Source organism: Schistocerca nitens, chromosome 4, assembly GCF_023898315.1.
Source record: "Schistocerca nitens isolate TAMUIC-IGC-003100 chromosome 4, iqSchNite1.1, whole genome shotgun sequence".
NCBI lineage: Eukaryota > Metazoa > Arthropoda > Insecta > Orthoptera > Acrididae > Schistocerca > Schistocerca nitens.
Window position 1 is genome coordinate 352,286,535 of NC_064617.1, and position 22,276 is coordinate 352,308,810.

Genomic DNA, 22,276 nt, shown 5'->3' on the forward strand with positions numbered 1-22,276 from the left:
CTTACATCGGTGGAAACATTAATGAAATAACTAGCGCCAGTAACTGCTGTAACTAACTCAAGAAAAGCAGAGAAACAGATTCTACGTAAATCACGCACACTGCTCTACTCTACTGGACGAGTAGCAAGTTTTTAGCTCGACTGTACGACAATTGTAGGATTCTATCGTTTGCTGGGAGGAAGTCTTCAATCCAGTCGTACTTCCGTTCATACGTTCAGCTATAAATACTAATAATTTCGTGTGACTAGGGCCTCCCGTCGGGTAGACCGTTCGCCTGGTGCAAGTCTTTCGATTTGACGCCACTTCGGCGACTTGCGCGTCGATGGGGATGAAATGACGATGATTAGGACAACACAACACCCAGTCCCTGCGCGGAGAAAATCTCCGACCCAGCCGGAAAGCGAACCCGGGCCCTTTGGATTTACAGTCTGTCGCGCTGACCACGCAGCTACCGGGGGCGGACCATACGTTCAGCTAGTACGACTATATCCAAAGCTATCTGGAGGTTAAGAAACATGCCATGAACCTGGTCGCCGCCTGCCTGATCCATGTTGATTCCAGCAGAGAAGCTGCTTGGTCAAAAATTTAAAAAAAAAATTGTTTGACATAATGCACTGAACAGTAGTTGTCCAGTACCCAAACGCTGGCAGAGGATCTAGGAGTCGCCGCCACTGGAACTCCAGCTGGCGGGAGTATAGCTTTCTGCGCACCTCTCCACCAACATCTAAGCTCGTTGGCCTCAGTGCCCGAGGCAGGACAAGCCACAAGGACACCGCGAGGCGATCGTAAAGGGCAAAGAACACGCCAGTTAGTAGTGGGGAAGGGGAGGGGGGAGGGAGAGAGAGAGGAGGGGAAGGCTGCTATTTATAGCCGCGACCGCGAGCTGCTTGCTCTGGCCTTCTATGAATACAATAGCGTTTACCTGACTCGCTACTTGTCGCCGTTAGCACAACCACTGGGAGGCCGTTGCCCCAGGTGGGTCGTCCGTAAACAAGAAAGAATGTTGTTGTTGACATGGTTGTAGCAGCGCGTAGCGTCGTTTCTACCCAGTCATCACTGCTGCAGGAAGTGGCATCAATTTTTTCTCCGCTCGAACCGGGTAAAGTTTACAAACGGATTCCTTAGGGAGTGATGCACTTCCACCGGAAACGCGGCGGAATTTGCCGAGTTCAGCATGCTGACCTAGTCTCTTTTCAAATGGTTTCTTCGTAATGCATCTCTCCTCCGACACCCTCTTGAATTAACAACAGCCGGCCGAAGTGGCCGTGCGGTTAAAGGCGCTGCAGTCTGGAACCGCAAGACCGCTACGGTCGCAGGTTCGAATCCTGCCTCGGGCATGGATGTTTGTGATGTCCTTAGGTTAGTTAGGTTTAACTAGTTCTAAGTTCTAGGGGACTAATGACCTCAGCAGTTGAGTCCCATAGTGCTCAGAGCCATTTGAACCAATTAACAACAAAAATACCCAGTGCAAGCATATCCTTTAATTACGTTTCTGAAATTCACGATGCAGTTCAGTTACAACGACACGACTTAGTCATTTCTGTCTTCTAAATACTCTGCGAGCTCAAGTTTCATGGTGACGTTACGGATCACTGCAAGACACAGTACACCGTCCCTTTATCATTTATGTACTTGTTACAGTACTACGATACGTTATAGTTTGACCAACGCCGAGAGAAACCGCCACGTCAGAAATATCTGGGTGCTTTACTAACCTTACAACTGAACTAATGTGACCGTTCTAGTTCAAGTCTCGGCATTTGTATGGCAAGACTACATGTAGTTGTGACTCCTAAATGGTATAGTAAACGGCTACCACATTATTATGTCTCGTAAAGTGCACAACTCTACATTTCCCTATATAAAAAACTAGGTGCCAGTCTTTTCGTCAGACTACTATTTTGCCAAGTATAACTAAATACTACTAAAAGTTACATGCAGCGAAACTTCCTCACATTACAGCATAATTCGTAAAAAAAATCGAATATATAAACTAATATTATCTGCGAAGCCTGTAATTCATAACGTGAATTGTGATGCTACTATTACACATAGGATATTAGTTATGGGTCTGTAGATAACTACTACCCTAGGATAATATACTGCGTACTGAGTGCGTGTCAAAGTTTTTTTTTCTTTTAAATAGGATAGCAAGTTAGACATTGCGGTCAACACTTCATGAATGAGTAACCAGATTCTGTTTGAAGTAGCCATCTGGAATAGTCTTACTACATAGGGGTTCAGCTAAAACAAAAAACTCTACGATACGTAGACGTCAATAAATTTTTTTAATGGCCGAAGGTGACAATTTGGTATATCAAGAAAGCAATTACGATACTTGCTATGGCGCGTATTTTACGCGTATTGGCTTTCGATGAGTAGGTTTTGTTAGAAAGTAGGGTAGAGGTACTGGCGGAAATGAAACTGACGAGGGCAAATGAGTCGTGTCTCGCTAGCTCATTGGGTAAGAGCACTTCCAGTGAAAGAGAACGGTCCGGGTTCGAATACTAGCCCGATACATAATTCTAAAGCATCGGAGATGCTTTGTGAAGTGGTACAGCCTCCTTATAGAACTTTCTCTATCTACTTTCACCGTGGCATGGCTGCGCGTCTGATTCAACATTCAGTTTCCTAACCATCCTGCTAATCGGCGTAGACCGGTCCACGAACCTCACATTCCTTGACTTCCACCTTTCACCTTTCGAGCCACCTGAAGGTCATGTAAACCAGGAGAAGATTCGGGATGTGACCCACCTCAAGTACTCTCTCGATGTCTCATGCTCAGGAAGAGCCCCGTACACACACAGCGAACGGGAATTCCGCATTGGAATAAGCCCACTTTAGAAACATCTCGCGAAATAAGTACTCGACACATACCCATGTCTGGTAGGCTGTGTCTGTGAAAATACAAATCAAAACACAGTTTATTACCTGCAGAACAATTCAATGAACTTACGCCACAATCATCAAAGTCACGACTCCAGATATCCTTCGAGGAAAGTAATTTTTTAACGAACTTCAAATCAGCATTCAGAATACTTGAGGTAGAAGAAGGGGAAATCAATCTGATGGAGAAGTTTGAATATCTAGGTAAATGGGTAGAGCCAAAAACCTCTGAGAAAGAATCTTATGCATCAAGGGTTAGACAAATGTAAACTGCATATCAACTAACCAAAAGTGTGTACAGGAAAAATCAGTATCACTTGATGTCAAGAAATGATATTACTGAACAGTAAAAACGTCAGGAGTTTAAGGCGCTGCAGTCATGGACTGTGCGGCTGATCCCGGCGGAGGTTCGAGTCCTCCCTCGGGCATGGGTGTGTGTGTTTGTCCTTAGGATAATTTAGGTTAAGTAGTGTGTAAGCTTAGGGACTGATGACCTTAGCTGTTAAGTCCCATAAGATTAAAAAAAAAAAAAAAAAAAGAAAGAAAGAAAGAAACCGTCAGGAAGCTCAGTATGCCGCAGCCTGCATGCCCTGCTATGGATACAAGATCGAGAAATTAGAAATAAGACAAAGACAGATCCCGAGGAAAATCCTAGGCCCAGTCATAGAAAATAGTGAATGGCAGCTTCCCAGCTTCCTCTAAATGTATAAAAATATAAGTTAATGCATATGGGTAGGGAAAACAAACGCTTAATGTTCGAATACAGCTTCAGTACTGAGTTGTTTGACACAGTGATGTCGATTAAATATCTAGGTAAAGCGATATGAAATGGACCGAGCACATAAGAACGTCATTAGGGCAGGCGAATGGTCGACTTCAGTCTGTTGGCAGAATTTTGGGAAAGTGTGTTTCATCTGCAAAGGAGATCGCGCATAGAATACCAGTCCGATCCATTCTTGAGAACTACTAGAGTGTTTGGAATTCCCACAAGGTCGGATTAAAGGAAGCCATCGAATCAGTTCAGAGGCAGGCTGCTAGATTTGTTTGGAAATTTGTGGTAAGGTTTTATAGGACCAAACTGCTTAGGTCATCGGTCCCTAAGCTTACGCACTACTTAATCTAACTTAAACTGACTTACGCTAAGGACAACACACACCAGTGCCCGAGGGAGGACTCGAACCTCCGACGGAGTGGCCGTCACAAGGCGCGTAGACCGCGCGGCTAGGTTTGTTACTGGTAGGGTCAAAGAAGGCGCGATCATTACGGAGATACTTCGTGAACTCAAATGGGTATCCCTGGAGGGAAGACGACGTACTTTTCGCGAAACATTATTTGGAAAATTTGTAGGACCGACATTTGAAGTTGACTGCTGAGTGATTCTACTGCGGCCAATGTAGATTTCGCGTAAGGACGACGAAGATAAGAGAAAATAGGACTCCTACGTAAGCAAATAGTCTTTTCTCCCTCGCTCTATTTTCGAGTGGAACAGGAAAGGAAATGATTAGTTGTGGTACAAGGTACCCTCCACCAAGCACCACACACTAGCTTGCGGAGTATCAATGTAGATTTACACATGATTCTGCATCAAAGTATCCGGCATGCGTCGTAAATTTTAAAAAAATGCTAATTAGTGACTGGTTACGCTGTGTTTGCGTTTATGATTACGCAACTGAGTTAATCCTATTCTATTTCCGGGAGATGCTGCGGTCTTCGCATGGAATCTAGATTTCGCGTCCACACAAGTTCGCATCTGCAGCCGGCGGCACATCAGCCTCACTAATAACGAGTGAAGCGTCCGGCTGGATCCAAGTTTAGAGGCGCTACGACACTTGGGCGAGGATCCGGCTCGTCAGATTTAGTTTCGCGAATCTGCGCACTCTCGTCCCACGACCATTGCGGCTTCCAGAAATACGCGCGTAAATTTGGCTCTCCACTGGACACCATGTGGAAGTCACCTGTCACCAGGACTCGCTGAAATCTCTCCCCTTGCCCAAAAAGGCGACACGATGGGCTAATCTGAAACAGAATGCCGAAATCTCTGCCTAAGAACCGCCCACTAATCGGTACATTTCCTGCGAGTTATTGTTACGTTGTGCGAAGCTCTCTATATGACGCGATAATTTTGATTGCTTGTGCTCGAGCATTATCGTTGTTAATCATTTTATTGACAGGCTTAAAAAACGGAATAAAAGGAACTAACATGCCTTCCCTGTAGGAGAACTCGTGGTTTCCACCAAGATTCGCCAGCAACTGTTTTTCATGCCATATTTCTTCTACTATTTTAGTTCAGTTATAACGAATCAGCATAAATTAACATCTCAGAAACGTTGACAGACTACAACAGTGCTGGTTGTCATCGCATTACTTAGCCGCGGTCTGAATCTTACTTTATACAAAGGGCTACAGAAGGCTATCTGTATGGTGCGAAAGTTGGCAATTGACTCCAAATAACGAAAAGCGAGAGTTCATCCATATGAGTTCTAAAAGGAATCTGTTAAACTGAAAGGTGGCTACACTGAGCCACAGCGCCAGAGATCGCGCTAGAGAGTATTGTTCCGCCGCCTCCACTGGCAGTGATTATTGAGATGTCGTAGTGGGCAGTGCTTGTCGAGGACTCGTAGTAGTCAGTTCCTGTCGAGAGGTCGTGGTGGAGTGTGCTTGTCGAGATGTTGTAGTAAGGAGTGCTTGTTCCATGTTTTATGCAGTTGTTTGATGGGATAGACAGCAGATGGTTCGAATGGAAATACTGTAATGATCAGAGTGCTTTTCGTCAATATATATGAAGGTAAAATATTCCGTGTTTTTTTTTTTCATTATTTCCATGTTTTAAATAATGCGTCATTACAGGTTCAGTCAACAAAGCATCTGGCTTGTGTTCTTGTATTAGAGTGTAATCCTGGTTTTCTTGCGCAATTATAGTATTTCTATTTTCTTTAATTGCTTCAGTATAAATGGTATTTGAAATTTGTTGTCTTATTGAAGAAGAACCGTGCCAGATGTGTACGTTGAGTCATACTTCCACATACAGAACAGTTATACTTGTGCTTTGGTTTCGTAGGTTTTATAGTTGCTGGGGACTTAATTAATTAATTGTGTTAACGAAAATTTTCATTTCATTCTTTGTTGTTGTTCTATGCAGTCAGATTGCGTAATAATACTAGTCAGGGCCAACCGTTTACGAGACTTCGTAATCGAACATACAGCTACTAAAGCAAAAAAAAAAATAAAAATTATTTGCATTTTATTTTAATTAAGCCCCCATGCAAAACTTCGGTTACACGTTAAATCAGTCAAATCTGAAGGCCGTAAATTCAACTAAATACCTAGGAATGACAATTACGAACAACTTAAATTAGAAGGAGCACACAGAAAATACTGTGGGGAAGGCTAACCAAAGACCGTGTTTTATTGGCAGAACACTTAAATGTAACAGATCTACTAAAGAGACTGCCTACACTACGGTTCTCCGTCCTCTTTTAGAATACTGCTGCGCCGTGTGGGATCCTTACCAGATAGGATTGACGCAGTACATCGAAAAAGTTAAAAGAAGGGCAGCACGTTTTGTATTATCGCGAAATAGGAGAGAGCGTGTCGCTGAAATGATACAAGATTTGGGGTGGACATAATTAAAACAAAGGCGTTTTGCGTTGCGGCGGAATCTCCCCACGAGATTTCAATCACCGACTTTCTCCTCCGAATGCGAAAATATTTTGTTGACACCGACCTACACAGAGAGTAACGATCATTATAATGAAATAAGGGAAATCAGAGCTCGCACGGAAAGATATAGGTGTTAGTTTTTTCCGCGTGATTTACGAGATTAGAAAAATAGAGAACTATGAAGGTGGTTCGATGAATCCTCTGCCAGGCACTTAAATGTGATTTGCAGAGTATCCATGTAGATACAGATGTAGATGTTACACACAAATTTAAGGGGCAAATAGAAGAGTCGAAAAGCAACTGCTTTGGAAGTAATCCCGTGCCAGAATGTACTGTTTACTCAACAATATTGTACATTACAGAAGATGTTCAAAACGGCTACCACTACATTCAATACAGGCATAAAATCTTCGCAGAAAATTCTGGCGCACTCTACCAAGTTCACCAGGTATCGTGCGAGCATCAGACACTGCACGGGAACTGGTGTGACGTACACAAGGATTTTGATATGGCCCACCAAAAAGAAAAAAAGTCAGAAGAGCGAGATGTACCTGCAACTAGACCTCCTTCCGACCCAACAGGGGTTTAACGTACAGTCGACATCGATGTCATTAGGATTGTTTTAAGGACAGGGAAGGAAATCTTCCGTGCTCTTTCAAAGGCACCATCCCGGCATTTGCCTGGAGCGATTTAGGGAAATTACGGAAAACATCTAGATGATCGGCACCGGATTTGAACCGTCGTCCTACTGAATGCGCCAACGCCTGGGACATGTGGCACTGGATGCGTCACGAACTTGCACAGAGAAGTGTGCGTGTTCTCCGTCTCGCTGCATCCACATCTGACCACGCATGTTAAGTGATACATCTCCTGATAGTTCTGGAATAACTTGTTCGATGAAGATCTTGTATGTGACTTTCGCTCTCTCGCTTTCACTGGTTCAGGATTATTTCCAAAGTTCCTATTCCAAAGCTGTTCTATTTCGATTCCTCTATCTGCCCCTTCAGTTTGCGCGTAGCCTTGTGAATCACCCTGTATGTATAACAACAGTATTCATTGCATTGCCAAGCCACTTTACGCAAAGTTAATGTGCAGCTGTGCTATTCTTGGCACTTCTTGGGAGATCGAAACTGTGTGCCGGACAAGTTTGAAGTTTGGAAGGCAACAGTAAAGTCGTAGTCGTGCCTGGATCACTCTGTTGTTAGAGCATCACACCCTACAGGCAAGGTTCAGAGTTCGTTTCCCGATACGACACACAGTTTTGATATGTCTGGAAATTTCAAAACAGCGTACACTCTGCTACAGAGTAAAAGATTCATTCTCTGCTACTACTCATTATTGCAACAAACTACTTCAGTAGTTTTTTTTCATCTATACCTCTTTACTATCTAACGCTGTTGTAGCTCTTTCAAAGAAAACAATGTAAAGCTATCTCTGGCGAAGACACGAGACTTGTGACTACTAAAATACCATTCGCCACGTACCTTCATTCTAACAACTACAAAATGATAGGTATCTTCACAGTTTTCTCGATCAACAACTTGCATTTGGAAGGACGGCATTTCAAATTCCCGTCTTGCCATCTTGACTTAGATCTTTCGTAGTTTCCCTAACTCGCTTAAGGCAAATGGCGTGAATGCCGCTAAGAAACATATCAGTCGATTTGCTTTCCGAACCGTTTCCAGTCCGATATTGTGCTGCGTCTCGAATGAACTTATCGTCGACGGGACCTTAAATCCTAATCTTCGTCTTTGCAGTCAGTAAATTCTATTTGCAAGCGCTACTCACTTCCCCCCTCAAATGTAAGTCAAGGTTCAAATGGCTCTGAGTACCATGGGACTTAACATCTGAGGTCAGCAGTCCCCTAGAACTTAGAACTACTTAAGCCTAATTAACCTAAGGACATCACACACATCCTTGCCCGAGACAGGATTCGAACCTGCGGTCGTAGCGGTCGCGCGGTTGCGCGGTTCCGGACTGAAGCGCCTAGAACCGCTCGGCCACCGCGGTCGGCGTAATTCAAGGAGGGGGGGGGGTGTGTGTTGACGAGGAGAAAACAAGGGCACTCACGTTCCCCCGTCTTCAGTACTTAAGCCCAATGTTAAATAATAATCCTGTCCCTCTGGGGGAAAGGAAATTCGTGGGAGAGGTCGGCAACACTATAAGTTGTGAAACAGTTCTGCTTTACATCGTTTAAGGTGTGTATGAACGATAATATTGTTACAGTAAAGTGAAAAAAGGTGCAAGAGAACACTGTCTAGAAAACGCACACATCACACCAGTGTGGGAAAGACGGAAAGGCAAATAAAATATAAAAAAAAATGGTTCAAATGGCTCTGAGCACTATGGCACTCAACATCTTAGGTCATAAGTCCCCTAGAACTTAGAACTACTTAAACCTAACTAACCTAAGGACATCACACACACCCATGCCCGAGGCAGGATTCGAACCTGCGACCGTAGCAGTCCCGCGGTTCCGGACTGCAGCGCCAGAACCGCCAAATAAAATATATATTAATTTATTATATCCAGGTTCGCTTAAAAATTACAGTGGTCACGTTACCAGTTTCAGCACTTGATTACTATCTTGAGATATGATTAATTCGCCGACGTTTGTGAAGAGATATAACAATTTCAATTAAATATTGTGAACGTTATGAAGTATTATAAATTATGTCAATGAATACACCATATCGTCACATATTTTGTTACGACAATGAGTTCAACTCTTCCAACTGCAGTTGTTGATGTTAATGGTACCAGAGCCATGGTGATTGTTCATGACTATGTAGGAAAGGAAAATCTGTTCAAGTAAGAGACCCATTTAAATGACGCATTTACCAGCACAGCTACACCCACAACTTGATAGGTCAGCAAAAAAGTACTTACGTGTAATGGCTACAACAGTAATGACGTTTTAATAACGAAAGCAACGAGCAACGGGTATGTTTCTTGACAGTGTCGAATAAATACGGTGCAAAAATCTGCTTATCAATGCTGAATACTTCAAATGAGTCGTTCACAAAACTAAAGTAATTTTGTATTCCTGATAGATTGCTGTGTTTTAATGTAAAAAGTAATACGATATTTACGACTACTTCACAAGGACTGCGTGCGTGTCTATACGCGCAACCTGACTTACAGGGCACGGAGTTCCGCCTGGGATACCCGGCAAAGCAGCGCGCGTCAGCGCCTCGGCGCGCCCGCGCGAGAAGAGCTGGCGGGAAGTTGCTCCCTGGAGGGCTGTTCCGTGGAGCCCCCTCCTGCAGGTACCCCCAACAATCGATCTCGGTTGCCATGGCGACAGTTTATTACGGGCGCGCCCGTCTCGTTACGGCGTTATCGCAGCGCCGCCGGTAATAACTTGCCCTCCGCCTTCCCCTGCTCCGGCGATTCGCGATACTACCTGCCTGCTGCCTTAATTACAAACTCGCAATCAACAGTTAACTGGTTCCAGCAGGCCCCGATCCGCTTTGCTCCTTCCGGGATAACGGCAACCCGTCAAAAGGCGAGCGGCGCAGAGAAATCCGGACAATACGCCGACGTCAGAAGCAAATCAACACCTCTATCCCAGTCAACTGCAATCTAGGGGGGTGGCGCGTTGGTGAAACACGAGACAATGTATCTGAAGGTCCCGGATTCGATCCCTGGTCTGTCGTAGAATTTTTGTGTCACCTATCGTTTCTTTCAACTCTGTCCTCCCTCTGAGCACTATGGGACTTAACATCTGTGGTCATCAGTCCCCTAGAACTACTTAAACCTAACTAACCTAAGGACATCACACACATCCATGCCCGAGGCAGGATTCGAACCGGCGACCGTAGCAGCCGCGCGGTTCCGAACTGAGCGCCTAGAACCGCTAGACCACCGCGGCCGGCTTCAACTCTGTCAACGTTACGGGAAAACCGTATTGCATCGTGGTTCGGCGCCCACTTAAAACTAGAAGCCGCCCTACGACTGGCTGGGTACGTCATTTCAAAGGTCGGAGGAAGGCAAAGGTGTACCAGCTTCAACAGAACCATACCTAGTAAAGCACTGTGGTACTCAAAATAACACTCGGGTTTATGACAACTTTGCCTACATCTAAGATGAAACGAACACCTGTGTCACGTTACTGCGGACTGGCAGGTAACTCTCATCATAACTAAATGTATCTTATTGCTCGTCGATTACACTACTGGCGACAAATCTCTGAAAACAGTTAACTAGAGTGCTGACAAAGTAGCGGAAGAGGTCTGCGACCTATAATGCAAACTGAGAGCACTCCTTATCTCACTGCTGAATGGTTCGCTTGAAATGAATTGACCATTTGTTGTTAAACAAATTATATTTGACGCTGTAGTGGGCAGCCCATCTTCAGAATATCATATAAAGTATAGCGTCACAGCCGCGCAGGATTAGCAGAGCGGTCTAGGGCGCTGCAGTCATGGACTGTGCGGCTGGTCCCGGCTGACGTTCGAGTCCTCCCTCGGGCATGTGTGTGTGTGTGTGTGTGTGTGTGTGTGTGTGTGTGTGTGTGTGTTTGTCCTTACGATAATTTAGGTTAAGTAGAGTGTAAGCTTAGGGACTGATGACCTTAGCAGTTAAGTCCCATAAGATTTCACACACATTTGAACATTTTTTTTATAGCGTCAGATACGTTGGTCCTCACCACCAGTTTAAAAAAAAAATCGGCGATTCACCGTTAATTGAATAGTCATGGTGCGGACGAACGTATGTGACACTATACTTCGTAGAACCTCTCCACTCCTGATTTTATATAGGGTGTTACAAAAAGATACGGCCAAACTTTCAGGAAACATTCCTCACACACAAAGAAATAAAATATGTTATGTGGACATGTGTCAGGAAACGCTTACTTTCCATGTTAGAGCTCATTTTATTACTTCTCTTCAAATCACATTAATCATGGAATGGAAACACACAGCAACAGAACGTACCAGCGTGACTTCAAACACTTTGTTACAGGAAATGTTCAAAATGTCCTCCGTTGGCGACGATACATGCATCCACCCTCCGTCGCATGGAATCCCTGATGCGCTGTTGCAGTCCTGGAGAATGGCGTACTGTATCACAGCCGTCCACAATACGAGCACGAAGAGTCTCTACAGTTGGTACCGGGGTTGCGTAGACAAGAGCTTTAAAATGCCCCCATAAATGAAAGTCAAAAGGGTTGAGGTCTGGAGAGCGTGGAGGCCATGGAATTGGTCCGCCTCCACCAATCCATCGGTCACTGAATCTGTTGTTGAGAAGTGTACGAACACTTTGACTGAAATGTGCAGGAGCTCCATCGTGCATGAACCACATGTTGTGTCGTACTTGTGAATGACATGTTCTCATGAAATCATGATAACGTGCTCCATTGAGCGTAGGTGGACGAAACTAAAATGAGTTCTAACATGGAAATTAAGCGTTTCCGCAGACATTTTCACATAACATCTTTTCTTTATTTGTGTGACAGGAATGTTTTCTGAAACTTTGGCCGTACCTTTTTGTAACACCATATATATATATATATATATATATATATCCTCGGTTTTCAACCCGCGTCAATTCGAATAAAATTCGATGGCTATCTCTGCCATCGGAAAATGCACTGTAGCATCTCGTCCATCACATGAGCGTTGTCCATCCCAACATTAAATTTGCCATCGAGATGGAGAAGGATGTCAAGCTACAGTTCGATGTCTTAGTTGAGCGGAAGGCAGAAGATAGCTTGGGCATGCAGTTACAGGAAATAGACGCACACTGATTGATACTTGAACGCCGATAGTTTTTACCATCCTGTACACTACAAAGCGATCCTGTAGACAGTAACATACAGAGTAAAAGGTTTTTCTCACGACTACCAATTACAGTCTGAGCTGCAGCACTTTAGAGACGTGTTCAGAGAGAATGGTAATAGCAAGAGGGACTTGCAGACGCTTTCAGGTGCCACCGAAGAAGGACGCCTTGTGAAACGGCAGAGGTGGCAAAGACGGCTGCTTTGTTGTCATACTACACTCCTGGAAATTGAAATAAGAACACCGTGAATTCATTGTCCCAGGAAGGGGAAACTTTATTGACACATTCCTGGGGTCAGATACATCACATGATCACACTGACAGAACCACAGGCACATAGACACAGGCAACAGAGCATGCACAATGTCGGCACTAGTACAGTGTATATCCACCTTTCGCAGCAATGCAGGCTGCTATTCTCCCATGGAGACGATCGTAGAGATGCTGGATGTAGTCCTGTGGAACGGCTTGCCATGCCATTTCCAGCTGGCGCCTCAGTTGGACCAGCGTTCGTGCTGGACGTGCAGACCGCGTGAGACGACGCTTCATCCAGTCCCAAACATGCTCAATGGGGGACAGATCCGGAGATCTTGCTGGCCAGGGTAGTTGACTTACACCTTCTAGAGCACGTTGGGTGGCACGGGATACATGCGGACGTGCATTGTCCTGTTGGAACAGCAAGTTCCCTTGCCGGTCTACGAATGGTAGAACGATGGGTTCGATGACGGTTTGGATGTACCGTGCACTATTCAGTGTCCCCTCGACGATCACCAGTGGTGTACGGCCAGTGTAGGAGATCGCTCCCCACACCATGATGCCGGGTGTTGGCCCTGTGTGCCTCGGTCGTATGCAGTCCTGATTGTGGCGCTCACCTGCACGGCGCCAAACACGCATACGACCATCATTGGCACCAAGGCAGAAGCGACTCTCATCGCTGAAGACGACACGTCTCCATTCGTCCCTCCATTCACGCCTGTCGCGACACCACTGGAGGCGGGCTGCACGATGTTGGGGCGTGAGCGGAAGACGGCCTAACGGTGTGCGGGACCGTAGCCCAGCTTCATGGAGACGGTTGCGAATGGTCCTCGCCGATACCCCAGGAGCAACAGTGTCCCTAATTTGCTGGGAAGTGGCGGTGCGGTCCCCTACGGCACTGCATAGGATCCTACGGTCTTGGCGTGCATCCGTGCGTCGCTGCGGTCCGGTCCCAGGTCGACGGGCACGTGCACCTTCCGCCGACCACTGGCGACAACATCGATGTACTGTGGAGACCTCACGCCCCACGTGTTGAGCAATTCAGCGGTACGTCCACCCGGCCTCCCGCATGCCCACTATACGCCCTCGCTCAAAGTCCGTCAACTGCACATACGGTTCACATCCACGCTGTAGCGGCATGCTACCAGTGGTAAAGACTGCGATGGAGCTCAATATGCCACGGCAAACTGGCTGACACTGACGGCGGCGGTGCACAAATGCTGCGCAGCTAGCGCCATTCGACGGCCAACACCGCGGTTCCTGGTGTGTCCGCTGTGCCGTGCGTGTGATCATTGCTTGTACAGCCCTCTCGCAGTGTCCGGAGCAAGTATGGTGGGTCTGACACACCGGTGTCAATGTGTTCTTTTTTCCATTTCCAGGAGTGTATGTGGCAACGAGCACCAAATTAGGAAGTGTGGTACAGAGACATTGACTGGGAGCAACGTTGCGACCCGTCCCCAAAATATGGGATGTGCTACGCCCTGTTAAAGACGACTTGGCTCTTCGTGCGCGCAGCTTATGCGGTATCCCTTGTGAATGCGGTAGCATCTATGTAGGTCAGGCAGTTAGTACAATTGTAGAGCGTTGTACAGAGCACAAGCACAGCAAAGGGAGCTTGACAAGTTGGCCTTAGCTGCGCATTTTCTGGAAACCGAACACAAAATGCAATTTGAAAACACGGGAGTCTTGGCTCATGCGTCAACATATTGGACTTCGTTTTAAAGGAGGCGGGCCCGCATCTCGTGGTCGTGCGGCAGCGTTCTCGCTTCCCACGCCCGGGTTCCCGGGTTCGATTCCCGGCGGGGTCAGGGATTTTCTCTGCCTCGTGATGGCTGGGTGTTGTGTGCTGTCCTTAGGTTAGTTAGGTTTAAGTAGTTCTAAGTTCTAGGGGACTGATGACCATAGATGTTCAGTCCCATAGTGCTCAGAGCCATTTGAACCATTTTTTGAAAGGAGGCGGCTGAGATTAGAATAAACAGCAACAATTTTAACAGAGTCCTGGGATACATAGTTAGTAGGGTGTTGGAGCGAGCTTTGAATATCAAAAGGGACAAAAGACGGATGCTTGACGGTTGTAGGGAAGCGCGAACGGCAGTTTCAAACATGGCACCGGCCCCTCGCGCCACCTGACGTCATACGGTCCCACAGCGGGCCTGAGCTCCCATCAGCTGCCCAATCACCTTCTGCGTACGCGTCGTTTCGGCCCTCTCTGGCTGGTGCCAGAGGCTGCAATCGTGCCTATATAACGGAAAACCGTGTCAGCTCCGGCAATCAGCGATTGTTTACCCCTGCCGACGATGGCGGAGATAGCCTCCAAAAGCTCGAGAATTTTATCCGAATTCATGCAGCTTGAGAACGGAGAAGATTGTATTTAGTGCATGGGACGTCCGGTCACGCGTACGCATCGTCTGAAAGTACACAGTTTAATTTTTCTGTGTTGGCACAATGGCTGATACAATGGACTCCTAGACCGAGCGAGGTGGCGCAGTGGTTAGACACTGGACTCGCATTCGGGAGGACGACGGTTCAATCCCGCGTCCGGCCATCCTGATTTAGGTTTTCCGTGATTTCCCTAAATCGCTCCAGGCAAATACCGGGATGGTTCCTTTCAAAGGGCACGGCCGACTTCCTTCCCTAATCCGATGAGACCGATGACCTCGCTGTCTGGTCTCCTTCCCCAAAAACAACAACCAACCAACAATGGACTCCTAATTCATAATTAGGTTTGGTAAAACCTCTCTGAATCAGATGAGATTTATGTGACGTTGGCCCTTCACACGAGGTTGTGACTGATTTGCTCTCCTTTTCTTCTCCCAATAAACAAGTACTTTGTCTCTAGTGACGTCGATGTCGACGGGGTGCTGAACTATAATCTTACTTCCTGTTAGTGGGATGCAGCCAGCAGCGTCCCGTAGACGGAGGATATGGATGTGCTCTTTTTCTGGAGCCGTGGAAATTTTTCGGGCTGAGTAGCTGGAAGGCTAAGTGGAAAAGAAAACAGCCGGTAGGTGGAAGCTAGGCAAACAGCCAGGACAGGCAGCGGCTGCTGCAGCCAGGGGCGATCGGACTTGCAGGACTGGAGGCCTCATTAGTCGTGCTAACGAGTCAGGGCGGTGGAGCGTGAACACCTGCAGGCGGGCTGCTCTCTCTATGAGCCGCATGTAAATGGACTAGCGGAGCGCACGGATCAGGGGTAACAGTCTAGACTCGCATCGCGGTGCACAGGAGTTCCACGCTCGGTACAGATTTTGTTTTGGGCATTCCGTGCTCAAGGAACTCTCCCCTTTCCCATATTTAACCATGGTAGTCTCTCTACATTTAGGGGGGATGGGAATGGGAGGGTCCATCAAAATTAAAAATCAGTACGGCGCAATTCTAGAAAAAAAAAACCTTTGGTCATTTACGCATTCGGATAAAACGACTGGTATAAAAGAATAGTTGAGTGTATCGCGTGAAAAACTAGTAATCGTCAAGTTGCTGATTCAATTCGCGCTAGTCGGTACTTTGTTCCACTTTTATTTACATTCCATATTTATTAACAACTACAAACATTAATTAACGAATATTTAATTTCATTTTTAATAAAAACAACGTCTTCTTATACTTACTAAGCGCTTGAAAATGTGAGTTCTCGCCATCCATTATAATTTCATACAACAATTTGAAACAGCTATTTGGCCCAACGAAGGAAGCACTCCACGTGAAGCAGTACGTGCATCCTTTCTTCCAGAAGTGCTAGTTCTGCGAGGTTCGCAGGAGAGCTTATGTGAAGTTTGGAAAGTAGGAGACGAGGTACTGGCGGAAGTAAAGCTATGTGGACGGGGCGTGAGTCGTGCTTGGGTACCTCCGATGGCAGAGCACTTGCCCGCGAAAGGCAAAGGTCCCGAGTTCGAGTCTCGGTCCGGCACACAGTTTTAATCTGCCATGAAGTTTCAAGAGACAGACTTTCTTCAAGAAGATAATGTTGCATGTGCATGTGCAGCAAATGAGGACTCGGATGAAGAATCCGCGGGTGACAGTGAGAGAAAATAGAAGACACTCCTTTTTTTGTGTATAAAATACTCCTGGAGTCATAATAATTACAGAGATTTGTAACTAGTGCACATCATAGCATGACTTTTTTTCCTACCATTTTGAGCAGTAAAATTGGCCTTATAGGGCATAAAACAAAGCATTTTGTACTTACGTTGTATGGGGATCTAATAATTGTAATTAAGAAGTGCATAACCTAAAATTATGACTTGCTTTGAATAAACTTCGGAGCAGTGAAATTTACCACGATTTAATAGTAATAACAGTAATATAATATTTTCCCCTCTTTAGTGCTCTAGGGTTAAGCCGTCTGAAGATAATGTCTTTGTAGTAGGTTTGTTTTAAAAAAGTGAATAAATCTAAGGGAAGACCTGCTTCTATAGTTTAAGGCACCGTGTGACAGCTTCCGTAATAGGGAGGTGAGCCAAATACCACACCCTGCGGCAGATTAATGATTGTTGGTCTGGTATGCCGGCCAGCCAGAATTTGGATTTTAGGTGGTTTTCCACGCTCGTTAAGGCATATGCTGGGCTGTTCTCCATCTCAGAAAATACTATACACTAATAATCATAACACAGTAACACACGGAACAAGGCGCCCCGCATAGCTTATTCGCCACGCGGGTTGCAGCGAGCTCGGTCCCTACAGCGCAGACGACACGGATCTTCGCAACCCCAGAACTCTTCAGCTAGACCAGCAGAGGCATTCAACGTCATTGGCAAATCGCACCTCTTCATGCATCTGCATTACCACGTGCCAAAAATAGGACCGTGGGGCGGCGATTTAGGCCGACTAACAAGTTCTGGAGAGCGGTTCCGTCGCCACCAGCAATCTGGAGATCTCCAGCATGCCGCGTCAAGGAGGGGGCCATCGTGTCCTGGACAGATGGCTGCCTCCTCAGCTGGGACTCTTAAGTGATCAACAATGTGCTCGTTGAGGCTTGGTATAATTGTACAGTTGTTGTTCTAGCTGACGAACTAGTATCAGACCAGAAGTATCTTTGTCAGACTTAGATATTTCATTACTGTTGTCTCTCAATACATCTTCAGCGAAATACACCGTAAGTGTTTTTAAGTGTTTGTTCTTCTTAACTGAAACTTGGATTTTGATTTTTATTTTACGCCTGATGTGAGAAGCTTATTTTTCCGTTTTAACCTGAAGTTACGAGCATGACACTACAGAAACTTAATTAACTGTTTTTAACGTAAAGCTTTTAGGATTTTGATGTTGTGTTCACTGAAGTTTGTCGAAATCTTTTAAACATCACGGAACTTGTTGATTTACTTTGTGATTCCCGAAGTCTAAGCGGCTCCGTTATTTATGAACCATCATATACTTTGTTTCACTTACTGAAGGAGTAACATTAACGTTGTTTCACTTACCGAAAAACCATCCTTTCTTTTGTTTCATTGTGGAGAACATTTTTATGGAAATTGTGTTCAATAAACTTTTGTTCCTTCTCTGTACCTGGGCTGTCTACCTGCGCGCGCCAACGGCGGACATCATCGCAAAGTTTACACGATTCACAGACAGATGGCTCAGACGAATACGTTGGTGGTGGTGGTGGTTGTTAGTGTTTAACGTCCCGTCGACAACGAGGTCATTAGAGACGGAGCGCAAGCTCGGGTTAGGGAAGGATTGGGAAGGAAATCGGCCGTGCCCTTTCAAAGGAACCATCCCGGCATTTGCCGGAAACGATTTAGGGAAATCACGGAAAACCTAAATCAGGATGGCCGGAGACGGGATTGAACCGTCGTCCTCCCGAATGCGAGTCCAGTGTGCTAACCACTGCGCCACCTCGCTCGGTGAATACCTTGCCTTACGTTATCTAACGGCTGTGGTGACTGGAAGGGCAGCCGTCCACAAGATTAGATTTGCAAAAGTGGAAACGTCAGACACCATACGACAGGATAAGCACAAGGAAAGAGAAGTCAATCAAACACCGGATCCCCCCTTTTCCGCCTCATTAAGTGGAGAGCCGTAGCGGGGAGAACCCCGTGGGGGCAGAAGATGACTAGACCCTGAAACGCGGGGCGGGTCACGCTGAGCATTGTCCCCTGCTTGATTGGTCCGCTCGCTGGACGCTGCTGTTCGCTCGGCAACAGGCGGCCGGCGTCGTAAATCCAATCCAATCCAATCCAATCAACCGGCTCTCTGTGTCCTGTTCCGGGTCTCCTGGGAGGAGGCCTCTCTCTCTCTCTCTCTCTCTCTCTCTCTCTCTCTCTCTCTCTCCAGTCCCACTTCCTCGCTGACCCAAATCCCATATGTAATTTCTGCTGCTACTACCGCCCTCAGCTTGGTCAAAGGGGCGTATAGCGCGAGTTTCAACAGCCCTCTTCCCAACATGAAAGCGGAGAAGCGTTCCGACCTTTAATCGAATTGCCAGCGGGTGCGAGGAGGATGCACAGTGGATGATTTTGAGGCGTTCAATAATTAATGCGACACACGTTTTTTCTCGGCCAATTTCGATTGAAAAAATGCGGAATTTGTTGTGTGACATTCTGGAATATTTCCCGTTCAGCGTCTACAGTTTCATGAAGTTTCGATAGATGGTGGCTTTCAATTAACGACCGAGAGCAGCGGCATTTGCGGAGAGTTGTCAGTGCTAGCAGACAAGCGGCATTGGTTGAAGTAACCGCAGAAATCAATGTGGGACGTACGACGAACGTATCCGTTAGGACAATGCGGCGAAATTTGGTGTTAATGAGCTATGGTAACAGAAGACCGACGCGAGTGCCTTTGCTAACAGCACTGCATCGCTTACAGTGCCTTTCCTGTGCTCGTGACCACATCGGTTGGATCCCAGACGACTGGAAAACCGTGGCCTGTTAAGATGAGTCTCAAATTCAGTTGCTAAAAGCTGGTGGTAGGATTCGAGTGTGGCGTAGACCCCACGAAGCCATGGACCCAAGTTGTCAACAAGGCACCTTGCAAGCCGGCGGTCGCTCCATAATGGTGTGGACTGTGTTTACGTGGAATGGACTGACCATTTGCAGCCATTCATGAACTTCATGTTCCCAAACAAAATTGGAATTTTTATGGATGACAATGTGCCATGTCAACGGGCCACAATAGTTCGTGATTGGTCTGAGGAACGTTCTGGACAATTCAAACGAATGGTTTGGCCACTCAGGTAGCCCGACATGAATCCCATTGAACATTTATGGGACATAATCGAGAGCTCAGTTCGTGCACAATATCCTGCACCGGCAACATTTTGCAATTATGGATGCTATAGAGGTAGCACGGCTCAATATTTCTGCAGGGGACTTCCGATCACCTGTTGAGTCCATGCCACGTCCATTTGTTGCACTACGCCGGAAAAAAGGAGGTCCGACATGATATTATTTCTAAAAGTGAAAACACGCGAGTAAGAGAGTAATTTGCCGTATAATTAATGTTCTTTTTTTGTTCTTTGGGGCCCGCGGCGCAAAATATATCTTTTAATGACATTATTATTATGAATAATAGCCAGCTACATTGCCCAGTAAATTGTTTTTATTTTTTATCAATCACGATGAGCCCATTTCGGCATATTGGCATCATCAGGTGCTCTGTAAATAGATAATGGTCTTTATCCTCACATATTTCAGCAAGTTCACAATATCGGTATATGGCATTGAACTAATGAGTACGTGATCCAGATTGAGATTTTCACTCTGCAGCGGAGTGTGCGCTGATTTGAAACTTCCTGACAGATTAAAACTGTGTGCCGGACCGAGACTCGAACCCGGGACCTTTACCTTTCGCGGGCAAGTGCTCTACCAACTGAGCTACCCAAGCACGACTCACGCCCCGTCCTCACAGCTTTATTTCTGCCAGTATCTCGTCTCCTACCTTCCAAACTTTACAGAAGCTCTCCTGCGAACCCTGCAGAACTAGCACTCCTGAAAAAAAGGATATTGCGGAGACATGGCTTAGCCACAGCCGGGGGGATGTTTCCAGAATGAGATTTTCACTCTGCAGGTGAAGGTTCCGAGTTCGAGTCTCGGTCCGGCACACAGTTTTAATCTGCCAGGAAGTTTTAATGAGTACATGTTTGTTATCAAGACAATTACTACAGAAATTAAGCAATTTTCTAAATAAAAAAGGTTTTAATGGCATTTGATTATCGTTTGTTAATACTTCGGAAAAAATATTATGTAAATGTTGTAAATACGAGAACCAAGGCAGCCTGCGCAGTGCAGTTTCGCCTGCGTTTCCCTGTGAACACTGCTTAGCGGTGAGAGGTGAACTTTGCTTAGCGGTGAGAGGTGAGAGTAATAAATAAAATGAAAGACCGTGGACTCACCTTGTTGGGCTGCACATGCCAGCTGCGACGCTTGCCCTGACGCTGCAGGGTGTTGAGGTCCGCCACCACGGTCTCGCCTCCCGTGTCGTACACACCCGCCAACAGACGCAGCCTGTTACCGGGGCATATACCCTGCAAGAAAATAACACCGTGCGTTAATACGTTTCCCCGCCATAGTTTCAAAGCTGCCAAGCTGCCGGCCTGACCTCGACTTGTCTAGTGTTCTGCCGTGCGGGTCGGCCTAATTACAGGGGTTTCTCACGTACGAGATGTGTTCAATAGTTGGTTCGTTGATTTGGGGGAGGGGACCAATCAGCGAGGTCATCGGTCCCATCGGATGAGGTAAGGATGGGAAAGAAAATCGTCTGTGTCCTTTCTGAGGAAGCGATTTACGGAAATCACGGAAAACCTAAATCAGGATGGCCGGACGCGGGTTGGAACCGTCGACCTCGCGAATGCTAGTAGAGTGTAATATCGCGTATTGTATTAGTCCGGTTCGCACAATTTTTTCCTTGTTTTGTTTGTACACATTTCTGGAAAGTATGTGTACATTGTTAGCCAAATCAAATTTTTAGTGTATTGTCAGCTGTTGAAAAGCTTACATGTACTTTGGTAGTATAGGCGATTATTTATTTTGTACACAAATGGATCGCGAAATAGAATACAGCGAAGTTTTAGAGATGCTAAACATTGCTTCTTGTGTCAGCTATGTGTAAAACTGTGGGTTTACGAGTGGTATAGGCGTTTCAAAGAAGGCGTTGAAGACTATGAATACGACGAGCACCCTGCACTCCCCCTACACATCGTCAGCCAATAAAATCATGGAAAAAAGGAAAGAAATGTTAAGTGAATTTTATCCATAGTGGATGCTGTTGAACTCCGTGACTGTTCCTGTATGGAGGGTAGAAAAATTTCCACTACCAGTCACAACTAAAGATTATTTATTCGTCACACGACCAGTTTCGGGCTTCTGCACGTCCTCACATGTTTATACATTCTTACATGTTTATATCGCTAGAGATCAATAAAGATGAAGCATCCTTATTATAATTATGCTGTGGTGACAGCTTTCCACTCAATTGCACATTTATCAATTTCACGTCCTAGCTAAGTTCTTTGAACATAACCTACATGTTTCTGCATGAGTAACATCTTTGCATCTCGTGCATCTAAGTTCTTTGACCATATCCTACATGTTTGTATGTAAACACAGTGTATATCACGAGTGCACGACATAGCAGTGAAATATGCAGCTAAATTTAAAAAAAAAACTGAAACATGGACGTGAAAATGATAAATACGCAACTGAGTGGAAAAACTGACACCACTGCATAATTATAATAAGGATGCTTAATCTTTATTGATCTCC

General features: G+C 45.8%; 1 protein-coding gene across 2 annotated transcripts in view; it reads right to left on the reverse strand.

The window, feature by feature from the left end:
* The window catches only part of LOC126251961 (breast cancer anti-estrogen resistance protein 1), a 487,115-nt gene that overhangs the window by 54,321 nt on the left and 410,518 nt on the right, over nucleotides 1-22,276 (reverse strand). For both annotated transcript variants that reach the window (XM_049952724.1, XM_049952725.1), the window contains exon 3: nucleotides 20,908-21,039. In XM_049952724.1, the coding sequence (XP_049808681.1) occupies nucleotides 20,908-21,039 (132 nt within the window). The remainder of the gene's footprint in view (nucleotides 1-20,907; nucleotides 21,040-22,276) is intronic.